The 13,066-nt window shown below is 41.8% G+C and overlaps 1 protein-coding gene across 1 annotated transcript in view; it reads left to right on the forward strand.

The window, feature by feature from the left end:
* The window catches only part of fbxl2 (F-box and leucine-rich repeat protein 2), a 41,634-nt gene that overhangs the window by 12,271 nt on the left and 16,297 nt on the right, over positions 1 to 13,066 (forward strand). Inside the window, exon 3 of the mRNA XM_034161078.1 lies at positions 9,237 to 9,291. Within this exon, the coding sequence (XP_034016969.1) occupies positions 9,237 to 9,291 (55 nt within the window). The remainder of the gene's footprint in view (positions 1 to 9,236; positions 9,292 to 13,066) is intronic.

A 13,066-nucleotide genomic window follows, 5' to 3' on the forward strand; every position in this document is an offset into this window, starting at 1 on the left:
CTGAAATCGTACATCAAGCAACAATGGGAAAGAATTCCACCTACAAGCTTCAACAATTAGTGTCCTCAGTTCCCAAACCCTTATTGAGTGTGGTTGGTGATGTAACACAGTAGTAAACATACCACTGTCCCAGCTTTTTTCAAACGTGTTGCAGGCATCCATTTCAAAATGAGCAAATATTTGTACAAAAACAAATTTTATCAGTTTGAACATTAAATATCTTGTCTTTGTGGTGTATTCAATTGAATATAGGTTGAAGAGGATTTGCAAATCATTGTATTCTGTTTTTAATTTACATTTTACACAATGTCTCAAATTCATTGGAATTGGGGTTGTAATAACAGTGCAAACACACACAGACCTGGGCTTCGAGTAGGTGTGTTGTTTTTGTTTTTTTTCTCACACATTATTGGGTTAGATATTTTTGCCATGAATTAGAAATGACATTCCTTGACGGAGTGACCTACAGGCCCACAGTAGCTGTGCGCTTCCCATAAATCTGACATCACTCGTTTACACACTGATTTATAGTTGTTTATGTGTTCGTGCTTGAAAAACATGCATAGATCTCTGTCGACACGTACTGCAGAGATGGTTTATTTCAGGGCTTCAGCAATACATTGGTAGTTGTGTGTGTGTGCGTGTGTGTGTGTGCGTGCGTACGGTTCTCACAAGCCTATGAAAACTGTATGTTTGTGTATGTGTGCTATAAATAGTTTGCTTTAGCTGGTGGGGAATTCTGCAGTGCTGTGCTCCTCTGCCTCTCCAGCTGTGCTCTGCAGACTCAACCAGTAAGCCCATTAGCACCAGCACACTTCCACTGGTGCACCCACAGTACACACATGCACTTAGTCTGGCTAACTGCAACACACAACCCACTGCTGGGATGGGACCCAAAGCATCAGCTGGAAAGAAAACTCAGTGATGGATGTGTTCAATGGTGTTAAATCACTGAGAGTTGATTAGTTAGTTTTTTTTATTTTATTTATGTTATCTTAATTTCCCTTGTGTTGTGAAAATACGCTTTTGTAAGCAATCACACGTATTGTAAAGTGAACTTGGTTCACCATTTATAAAACCATTGGACCTGTAACATATGATGACAGTATGTGATGGCAAGTACATGTACGTCAGAGTATTTGCGGAGATATGTGAAGGGCACTCAGAGTGCATCCAAGACCCTAAAGTATTATTAAAATAATTTTAACTCTGCACCCAATATGTGCTAATTTAGATATCTATATTGGCACCTTTTTTATTTTTTTTACTATTTTCTGAAAATCAGTTCATAAGGAAAACGTCCAGTCTCACAAAGCTGTTGTAACATATCCTGGGTCTGCCTCTTTATCAGATTCTGCCCTAAAATTGAATTATATTTATTCCAGCCCCGACATTTTCAGTAGTATTTGTAAAAATCTATTTGAGTAACATGCAGTATTTAAGAAAACAAAAAATAAACTTAATATCAGCCCTTTATGTGACTCTGCAGTCTCGCCAGTAAATAAATCAGTAAATAAATACAGAAATAAATCTCTTATAGTTTGTGGTTCTGCAATTTCTTTGCAGTGGCACCCCAAATTTAATTGCTCCTGCATTTAATACTCTATCAAACCGTTCAACTCAAGTTGATGACAATACGTTAAATAAATAATTTTCCAGTAATCCTGCTTCCTTATATATGACAGTGATTAAGCATGGTAGATAGAACTACTTTGTATATTTACTTTAAGGCACCCGCCACATATCCACAGTTTGTGACACTCATGAATTGTTTTTATTATGCCCTGCGTGGTGTTTGCGCTGAGAGGCGGGGCATATAGCATCCGGGTTGTCCGTCTGTCCGGCCGCAATTCGTTCATCGCAACATAGCTCGGCACCTATTGCTCACAGAAACTTCATATTTGGTGGGTACATGCCTTAGAGGAGTACTTCGCATAGGTTCAAAGGCCAGTGACCTTGACCTACTTTTGAAGGTCACCAGTGGTCATAACTCTCAAATCCTTCGCCGCAACGTAGCTCAGCACCTATTGCTTGCAGAAACTTCATGTTTGGTGGGTACATGCCTTGGAGGAGTACTTCGCATAGGTTTGAAGGCCAGTGACCTTGACCTACTTTTCAAGGTCACCAGTGGTCACAACTGTCAAATCCTTCGCTGCAACGTAGCTTGGCACCTATTGCTCGCAGAAACTTAATATTTGGTGGATATATGCCTTGGAGGAGTACTTCGCATGGGCTCGAAGGCCGGTGACCTTGACCTCCGATTCAAGGTCACCAGTGGTTGCATTTGTTTTGAAGGCTGGCGACCGTGACCGCCTTTTTATGGTCACTGTTCGTCACATCCTCTAAATAAAAAATTATGCCAATCTCCAATTTTTTCATTGTATATCCCAGTTTACATCAAACACATAAGGTTTCAACCAAATACCCACCACATACAAGTACATATTACTGCACTTTGCATGGAAAATAATACTGCGTGCGGGGCATTTTGTGATGAATGTCTCTAGTTTATTTCTTCATTGACTGATGATTCCACAGTCACACAGCTGGTCACTGAAGTTAGTTGGTATTATCTCAGAGGAAACCATCCCAGACAACCGTGCTGCTTAATCATGTCTTGCATTTTTAAGAAAGTTAATTCTATGTATTTGCTGGATCAAAGGATATTCTAATTGTACGAACTGAGGGAGGGGCCAGTGCCTGGCTTTGTGACTGTTCTGGATCGAGACTCAGATCCAGGGGAGCTGATGGTCTAGTGGTTAAGCGTTGGGCTTGAGACCAGAAGATCCTTGGTTCAAACCCCAGCCTGACCAGAAAATCACTAAGGGCCCTTGGGCAAGGTCCTTAATCCCCAAGTTGCTGCTGGTGTGTAGGGAGCACCTTGCATGGCAGCAACCTGACTTTGGTGTTTGTGTGAATGGGTGAATGTGAGACATAATTGTAAAGTGCTTTGAGCGTCTCATGCAGATGGAAAAGCGCTGTATAAATGCAGTCCATTTACCATTTATGTACGGTGGACAGAAATAATTTTGCATCACTGGTTAGAGTCTTTGATGATTCAAAAGTATTATTATTTTGTTAAACAGTTTGGTGACTCTGTTGCGTTTTGCTTTGGATTCTAACCACAGTGAATGATGAAAGCGGAAAACACCTTAATGATGTTAGCTTACTAATTAGCCCTTTTACCTGTTTTATTAGTGAGACCATAATATTAATTTTACTGATGTGGCAGCTGATTTCAAAATAGCATTACTTTGATTTCAGCAAAGTGCTGTGGGCAGTGCAGTGTTTTCCCCTCCTCTTTCAGTTACTCTTCAAAAAACACTTTGCGCATTATGTGGCTTTCCTCCTCTAAGCTGTTATCACCTTTTTTGTTTTTTGGATAATCAAAATATTCCCTCACTCCTTTAACTGTGATGCACACGTTTTAACTACTGAAAGCTCACTGACTTATCCATGTGGAATTATGTCAGATTTATTTACAGAGCTGAGACCTTCAAACAGGGCATTTTTGTGGTTTTTGAAAATATGGTGTTTTCAACAATCAGTGTCCTGTGAAACCAGCAATTGGCTCATGTCTGATTGCATCTAGTGTTTAGGATAATAAAGTTTTTCACGAGGAAGCGTCTGTTGGCGTTCATAAGTGGTCTCAAATCATTTCACGTCACATTTCTGTGATCGGCTTGCTACTTGCTAACATCTGTGGTGAAAGCATAACGAGCTCTTCATTGTTGTCATTAACATAAATGGTCATGCATAATGTATGACTGTGAGGCAGCCTGTGAGCGCCACCTGCCTTGCTTTTGCTGTGGTCTCCTTTTCAGTTGCTGCATTCTAAACAACTGTTATCTTGGTCAGTGCAGCATAAACTGTGAAAACCAACGCGGTGATGTAGAACCTCATGTGACGATAAAGTCTCAGAGTTTGTGGTTTCAAGTCTTTTTACCAAGAAACACTGACTCAGCACCATCCCCACCTCCCAAATTCATGTCTGACTGGAGTTACTATAGCAACCATTTCCAGTCCCATGGTGAAGGCTTGACTCCCGCATATCTGGCTATGCTTGAAGAGCCAGGTGTACATTTTGTCAACAAATGGGTGTATGCTACTTTAAAATCACGTTATGTCTAGTGAAAAAAGTAAGCCGCCCAGGCAGGATTTGATGGAACAATCAAAGGCAATTAACTTCTTGTCTTCTGTCTGTGCTCCGAACCACTAATAAGGCTTACCTTAGTGTACCGAAGTGAAAAGCACACAGGCCTTGTGCTTCTGAATTTGGTTCTCCTTCCTTCTTTTGTCGTTTTCTGTCTTTCTTGCTATGAGATAAAAGCCTGTCTTTGACCAGTGATGCATCTGCGATCTGTATGGCATTCATATTCAAGAGAAATGCTTCGTCTGTGAAAACAAGAGCTGTTTTGAACCCATCTATTTGTATGTTCAATTGCGTATGTTAAATATAGTCAGCTAACACCCATGGTAAGAGTAAAAGTATATCAAGACATGACATCTGTATCAAGGCATGACATCAGGTACATGAATACTAATTCTTACAATATATTATGTATTGAAAACTGCAAATAAAGGGCTCTTCCAGTAGATTGAAATTGTGTACTGGTTCACTCATTGGCCAATTCTGTAAAGGGTTGGGTCAACATTAAATGTCAGTTTATATCATTGGAATCCAGGGATAAGAATCAGCACCAGTGGGCTTCATGACTTTTTTTAATCGTGCTGACAGAAATTCAAGTCATGCTGGAGTTATGTCCAGATGAAAGGAAAACTCTGAAGGAGTTGTAGGCTTCTGTTGCAATGATTGGAGATGCTGTGTGAGAACCTCATGATGGAGTGTAACAGAGAAGGACTTAATTTTGATAAAGAAACGCATCATATCAAGGCTCTGGTCTCTCATGTGCCTTCTGGCAAACTCAAGCTGAACTTTCAAGTCCTCTTTTAAAGAAAATCTTTCTCTGTTCTGCTCCACCGTGATGTTGTGTAACTGCTGATGCAAAACACGAGAGTTGCACAGTTTAAATGGGATCATTTTAGAACTTTTAATATAGAGAAGCCTGAACCACCCCCAAAATGGCATAAAGAAGGTAAAAATGTATAAAAGTTTAAAGGTACAGCCATGTTTCCTTCATAACTCATTAGTTGTCTGGACCAGAAATTTTAGTTAAATATATCATATAGCAAACAAACACTGATGTTTAAGAAGTGAAATTAAGTTTCTAATAAAGTGTGCAATAATTATTTAAACAAAATTAGGCAGGTGCGTAAATTTGGGCACTCTTGTCATTTAATTGATTAGAATACATTCATCACTGATTGTTGGAACACAAAATTGGTTTGATAAGCTCACTGACGCTTGATCTCCTTACACAGGTGAATCCAGTCATGAAAAAGGGTATTTAAGGTGGCCATTTGCAAATGTTTCCTCTCTTTGCATCTCTTCTAATGAGTGGCAACATGGGAGCCTCTAAACAACTTTCAAATGACCTGAAAACAAATATTGTTCAACATCATGGTTTAGGGGAAGGATACAAAAAGCTATCTCAGAGATTTCAGCTGTCAGTTTCCACTGTGAGGAACATAGTGAGGAAATGGAAGACCACAAGCACAGTACGAGTTAAGGCCCGAAGTGGCAGGCCAAGAAAAATCTCAGGTAAGCTGAAGCAAAGAATGGTGAGAACAGTCATAGTCAACCCACAGACCTGCTCCAAAGACCTGCAACATGATCTTGCTGCAGATAGTGTCTCTGCATCGTTCAACTATACAGCGCACTTTGCACAAAGAGATGCTGTATGATGCTGTAATGCAGAGCCTTTTCTGCGTACATGCCACAAACAGAGTCACTTGAGGTTTGCTAAAGTACATTTGGACAAGCCAGCTTCATTTTGGAATAAGGTGCTGTGGACTGATGAAACTAAAATTGAGTTATTTGGACATAACAAGGGGTGGTATGCATGGCTGAAAAAGAACACAGCATTCCAAGAAAAACACTTGCTACCTACAGTAAAATTTGGAGGTGGTTCCATCATGCTGTGGAGCTGTGTGGCCAGTGCAGGTACTGGGAATCTTGTTAAAGTTGAAGGTCACATGGATTCCAGTCAATATCAGCAGAATCTTGAGAACAGTGTTCATGAATCGATGACAAAGTTGAAGTTGCGCCCGGGCTGGATCTTTTAGTAAGACAACGACCCTAAACACTGCTCAAAATCTACTGACGCATTCATGCAGAGGAACAAGTAAAACATTCTGGAATGGCCATCTCAGTCCCCAGACCTGAATATTATTGAAAATCTGTGGTGTAATTTTAAGCGGGCTGTCCATGCTCGGAAACCAACAAACCTGAGATGTTTTGTAAAGGTGAATGGTCCAAAATACCTTCAACCAGAATCCAGACTCTCTTTGGAAGCTATAGGAAGCATTTAGAGGCTGTTATTTCCGCAAAAGGAGGATCTACTAAATATTGTTTTTTTTTGTTTTTTTTCTGTTGGGGTGCCCGAATTTAAGCACCTGCCTAATTTTGTTTAAAGAATTATTGCACACTTTCTGTAAATCCAATAAACTTCATTTCACTTCTCAAATATCACTGTGTTTGTATGTAAAGCCTCTCATATGTGTGACAAAAAGCCTCCAATTTTTGTTGCACATATGAGAAGCTGCATGTTGCAGGTAATTGTCTATATTGCAATGAATTCAGAGTTGGGCAGTGTTTTGGAAATTTTCAGAAAATATTGAGAAACTGCAAACTAATAGGGCAGCGCAGTCTCGTTTGAACCCTGTGTGATATCGCAGGATTTGACCACTTATGGGGACAGCCGCTCCCGTTGCGCCTTGGGCTTGGGAACCTCAAGGCGTTCCCAAGCCAGCTGAGAGACATAGTCCCTCTAGCGTGTCCTGGGTCTTCCCCGGGGCCTCCTCCCGATGGGACGTGCCCGGAACACCTCTCCAGCGAGGCGTCCAGGGGGCATCTGGAAAAGATGCCCGAGCCACCTCAGCTGGCTCCTTTCGACATGGAGGAGCAGTGGCTCGGCTCCAAGCTCTTCCCGAGTGACTGAGCTCCTCACCCTATCTCTAAGGGAGCACCCAGCCACCCTGCGGAGGAAACTCATTTCTTCCGCTTGTACTCGCAATCTCGTTCTTTCGGTCATGAGTCAAATCTCATGACCATAGGTGAGGTTGGGAACGTAGATCGATCGGTAAATCGAGAGCTTTGCCCCCTACTCAGCTCTCTCTTCACCACGACGGTCTGATACAGTGACCGCATCACTGCAGATGCTGCACCGATCCGTCTGTCGATCTCACGCTCCATCCGTCCATCACTCATGAACAAGACCCCGAGATACTTAAACTCCTCCACTTGAGGCAAGGACACCCCACCGACCTGAAGAGGGCAAAGCACCTTTTTCCGGTCAAGAACCATGGCCTCGGATTTGGAGGTGCTGATAGAAATTACGTCATATGCGTCATATTTTACTCCTCGCGTCCGCCCTCAAATGAGACTGCGGTGCCCAATTGCACATTACCTACCAGCCTGTCACTAGCTGTAGCACACTGTGGTTATCTGTGTGTGCCTGATAAGAACGTGCATTACCTCAGGTTTGTGTAGAAAAGAACACCGTATTGCATCATGTACGTATGTTTTATAAGTTCAAGCATGCTTGAAACCGCTGTATTGTGATCTGGATTGTATTTCATCACAATATATGCAACAAGATGCCATTTACAGAGTTTGCATAGTCCCAGAGATGCGAACACACACACACACACACACACTACACATTTGCACTTGATGTCACTCGATACATGACACATATGACACACTAACCTGTTGCCAAATGGAGTTTGTAAGTCTGCAATATGTGGATCACAGAAATCAGTTTCATAACAAAATGGGATGAGGTGAAGATAATCCACTTTTGAGACCAAGAACTGAAACAGTAGAAAGAAGGGAAGAAAACTAATAGTAGCACCGTGTGGATGGAGTGCGGTCCACGTATAACCTACTCTGCCATTTCACACATGACTGTCTCCAGGACACCCCGAGTTTATGGCCATATCAAACACAGATGGGATCACAACCTGTTAACGCTGCTCTTGTGCCATCCTTCTGCGGTTCTTATGGAAATGAACAAAAACACACATAAAAGGCAGCGAGAACCAACAGCTAAGGTGTGATATTCCATTTATCATCACAGATACTCACCATCTGATGCATTGTTAGAGGTTACTACCCGTAGCAATATTGCGATCATGTACGTTGTGTATAAACAACAAAAATTTTTTCAGTCTTTTTTGGGTCACATGTCAGAGACATGAGTATTTAAGCAAATCAGATTGTTTTGCTTTATTTAAAGGCCTCAAAACAGGACTCATCAAAATCAGGGGTGTGATTGGTAAACATCAGCATTGTCTGGTGGTAAAAGGCTGTTTCTCGTGCACTGTGGCACTTCGATTATGTTTGACTAACAGGCGGACAATCACAAGACAACACTGGTGTCACGGTCAGCCATTAATTAACCAGTTATCAGGGTGGAGCTCAACAAGAGACCACCTGATTGATCAGCTTATCTGGTGGTGTCAGTCAGCCACAGTGTTACGTGTCTTTGCACCGGTTTTTCCAATACAGGCTTGAACTCCCTGTCACAAGACACCTCTATAAGTGATAAAGACATGTCCTGACCTAACACATACATAACACACACATAACACACAGCCTTTGTGTCTTTCTATATGAAGGAAACAATGGTCGGCTCCTGTTTCCTCTAGGGTTAAAAGGGCATTTAGACCCCAGCTGCACTCAGAGCTTTGGCTCTGTGACAACTCTCTGAATAGCTCAAATAAATTTTCTGTAGATGGTATTTCTGAGCGGTGTCAGTCTGTTCAGTCCCTGGGAACTGGGACGAGGTATACCTCTTTAGTTTTATATGTTTGTCTTGTATATTTGTGTAGATTTGTCTGCCTCAGGCAGTCTGAGTGCCAGAGATTACTCATTGGCAGATTAATGGATTGAGCTGACCTAGTAGCCTGCATGCAGCCTTTGTGGCTGACCGGCCCGCAGCTGAAACACTGCATGTCTGTGGGGCTCTCCAACCAGTCAAACACACAAGCTCATTCTCTTTTTAGCACATATATCACACAGAAGTAGCCAACTGTTAGAACGTATAAACACAGCTCTTTATCCCGACAGCAGTCAGAAAACTGAGCCAAACACTGTTTCTGTGTTTTTCTAGAATATTCTCCTATCTAGATGTGGTTACACTCTGTAGGTGTGCTCAAGTGTCTAAGGTAAGAACCTCTGCACCTCCAAATCACCCACACTTTAAAGAATGATGGATTGTTGTTATTCAAATTAAAGTACTACTTTGATTTTTGAGTTCTCTGGAATGATGTGTAATATGATGCCCTCTGCTGGATATTTGTAAGTGCACAGTGCACTCCATACTGAAAGCCATTTATGAAAGAGTGATGTACAAATGACAGGAGCTTTACCCTTTGAATGACAAACTATGGAGGCTATTCTTTATGCAGCTTTAATGTAAGAAGGGATGGGAATTGAGAACCAGCTCCACTTCAGGATCGGACTGTTCAATCCATCAAAATTGTATGGCTCATACAACCCCAATTCCAATGAAGTTGGGACGTTGTGTAAAATGTAAATAAAAACAGAATACAATGATTTGCAAATCCTCTTCAACCTATATTCAATTGAATACACCACAAAGACAAGATATTTAATGTTCAAACTGATAAACCAACATTGAATGCCTGTGACCTTCGATCCCTCAGGCAGCACTGCATTAAAAACTGACATCATTGTGTAAAGGATCTTACAGCGTGGAGTCAGGAACACTTCAGAAAACCATTGTCAGTTAACACAGTTTGTTGCTAAATCTACAAGTGCAAGTTAAAACTGTCATGCAAAGTGAAAGCCATATATCAACAACATCCAGCAATGCCACCGCCTTCTCTGGGCCCGAGCTCATTTGAAATGGGCAGACGCAAAGTGGAAAAATGTGCTGTGGTCTGATGAGTCCACATTTCAGATTGTTTTTGGAAATCATGGACGTTGTGTCCTCCGCACAAAAGAGTAAAAAGACCATTCAGATTGTTACCAGCGCAAAGTTCAAAAGCCAGCATCTGTGATGGTATGGGGGTGTGTTAGTGCCCATGGCATGGGCACTAACACATCTGTGATGACACCATCATGGCGGCTTCTCCTGTCTCTCCCGTACTTTTCTGCTCTGGGTGTGAAATGTTTAGTTATTCCTCGGCCTCTTTTAGCAGTAACGGTACATGTAATAAGTGCAGCTTATTCGTAGCTTTGGAGGCCAGGCTGGGCGAATTGGAGGCTCGGCTCCGCACCGTGGAAAATTCTACAGCTAGCCAGGCCCCTGTAGTCGGTGCGGACCAAGGTAGCTTAGCCGCCGTTAGTTCCCCCCTGGCAGACCCCGTGCAGTCGGGAAGGCAGGCTGACTGGGTGACTGTGAGGAGGAGCGTAGCCCTAACAGAGCCCCGTGTACACCGTCAACCCGTTCACATCTCTAACCGTTTTCCCCACTCGACGATACACTCGCCGAGGATCAAACTCTGGTTATTGGCGACTCTGTTTTGAGAAATGTGAAGTTAGCGACACCAGCAACCATTGTCAATTGTCTTCCGGGGGCCAGAGCAGGCGACATCGAAGGACATTTGAAATTGCTGGCTAAGGCTAAGCGTAAATTGGTAAGATTGTAATTCACGTCGGCAGTAATGACACTCGGTTACGCCAATCGGAGGTCACTAAAATTAACATTGAATCGGTGTGTAACTTTGCAAAAACAATGTCGGACTCTGTTGTTTTCTCTGGGCCCCTCCCCAATCAGACCGGGAGTGACATGTTTAGCCGCATGTTCTCCTTGAATTGCTGGCTGTCTGAGTGGTGTCCAAAAAATGAGGTGGGCTTCATTGATAATTGGCAAAGCTTCTGGGGAAAACCTGGTCTTGTTAGGAGAGACGGCATCCATCCCACTTTAGAGGGAGCAGCTCTCATTTCTAGAAATCTGGCCAATTTTTTGGGATCCTCCAAACTGTGACTGTCTAGCGTTGGGACCAGGAGGCAGAGCTGTGGTCTTATACACCTCTCTGCAGCTTCTCTCCCCCTGCCATCCCCTCATTACCCCATCCCGTAGAGACGGTGCCTGCTCCCAGACCACCAATAACCAGCAAAAATCTATTTAAGCATAAAAATTCAAAAAGAAAAAATAATATAGCACCTTCAATTGCACCACAGACTAAAACAGTTAAATGTGGTCTATTAAACATTAGGTCTCTTTCTTCTAAGTCCCTGTTGGTAAATGATATATAATTGATCAACGTATTGATTTATTCTGCCTAACAGAAACTTGGTTACAGCAGGATGAATATGTTAGTTTAAATGAGTCAACAACCCCCGAGTCACACTAACTGTCAGAATGCTCGTAGCACGGGCCGGGGCGGAGGATTAGCAGCAATCTTCCATTCCAGCTTATTAATTAATCAAAAACCTAGACAGAGCTTTAATTCATTTGAAAGCTTGTATCTTAGTCTTGTCCATCCAAATTGGAAGTCCCAAAAACCAGTTTTATTTGTTATTATCTATCGTCCACCTGGTCGTTACTGTGAGTTTCTCTGTGAATTTTCAGACCTTTTGTCTGACTTAGTGCTTAGCTCAGATAAGATAATTATAGTGGGCGATTTTAACATCCACACAGATGCTGAGAATGACAGCCTCAACACTTCATTTAATCTATTATAGACTCTATCGGCTTTGCTCAAAAGTAAATGAGTCCACCCACCACTTTAATCATATTTTAGATCTTGTTCTGACTTATGGTATGGAAATAGAAGACTTAACAGTATTCCCTGAAAACTCCCTTTTGTCTGATCATTTTTTAATAACATTTACATTTACCCTGATGGACTACCCTGCAGTGGGGAATAAGTTTCATTACACTAGAAGTCTTTCAGAAAGCGCTGTAACTAGGTTTAAGGATATGATTCCTTCTTTATGTTCTCTAACGTCATATACCAACACAGAGCAGAGTAGCTACCTAAACTCTGTAAGGGAGTTAGAGTATCTTGTCAATAGTTTTACATCCTCATTGAAGACAACTTTGGATGCTGTAGCTCCTCTGAAAAAGAGAGCTTTAAATCAGAAGTGTCTGACTCCGTGGTATAACTCACAAACTCGTAGCTTAAAGCAGATAACCCGTAAGTTGGAGAGGAAATGGCGTCTCACTAATTTAGAAGATCTTCACTTAGCCTGGAAAAAGAGTTTGTTGCTCTATAAGAAAGCCCTTCGTGAAGCTAGGACATCTTTCTACTCATCACTAATTGAAGAAAATAAGAAAAACCCCAGGTTTCTTTTCAGCACTGTAGCCAGGCTGACAAAGAGTCAGAGCTCTATTGAGCTGAGTATTCCATTAACTTTAACTAGTAATGACTTCATGACTTTCTTTGCTAACAAAATTTTGACTATTAGAGAAAAAATTACTCATAACCATCCCAAAGATGTATCGTTATCTTTGGCTGCTTTCAGTGATGCCGGTATTTGGTTAGACTCTTTCTCTCCGATTGTTCTGTCTGAGTTATTTTCATTAGTTACTTCATCCAAACCATCAACATGCTTATTAGACCCCATTCCTGCCAGGCTGCTCAAGGAAGTCCTACCATTATTTAATGCTTCAATCTTAAATATGATCAATCTATCTTTGTTAGTTGGTTATGTACCACAGGCCTTTAAGGTGGCAGTAATTAAACCATTACTTAAAAAGCCATCACTTGACCCACCTATCTTAGCTAATTATAGGCCAATCTCCACCTTCCTTTTCTCTCAAAGATTCTTGAGAGGGTAGTTGTAAAACAGCTAACTGATCACCTGCAGAGGAATGGTCTATTTGAAGAGTTTCAGTCAGGTTTTAGAATTCATCATAGTACAGAAACAGCATTAGTGAAGGTTACAAATGATCTTCTTAGGCTTCGGACAGTGGACTTATCTCTGTGCTTGTTCTGTTGGACCTCAGTGCTGCTTTTGATACTGTTG

Source organism: Thalassophryne amazonica, chromosome 20, assembly GCF_902500255.1.
Source record: "Thalassophryne amazonica chromosome 20, fThaAma1.1, whole genome shotgun sequence".
NCBI classification, from domain to species: Eukaryota; Metazoa; Chordata; class Actinopteri; order Batrachoidiformes; family Batrachoididae; genus Thalassophryne; species Thalassophryne amazonica.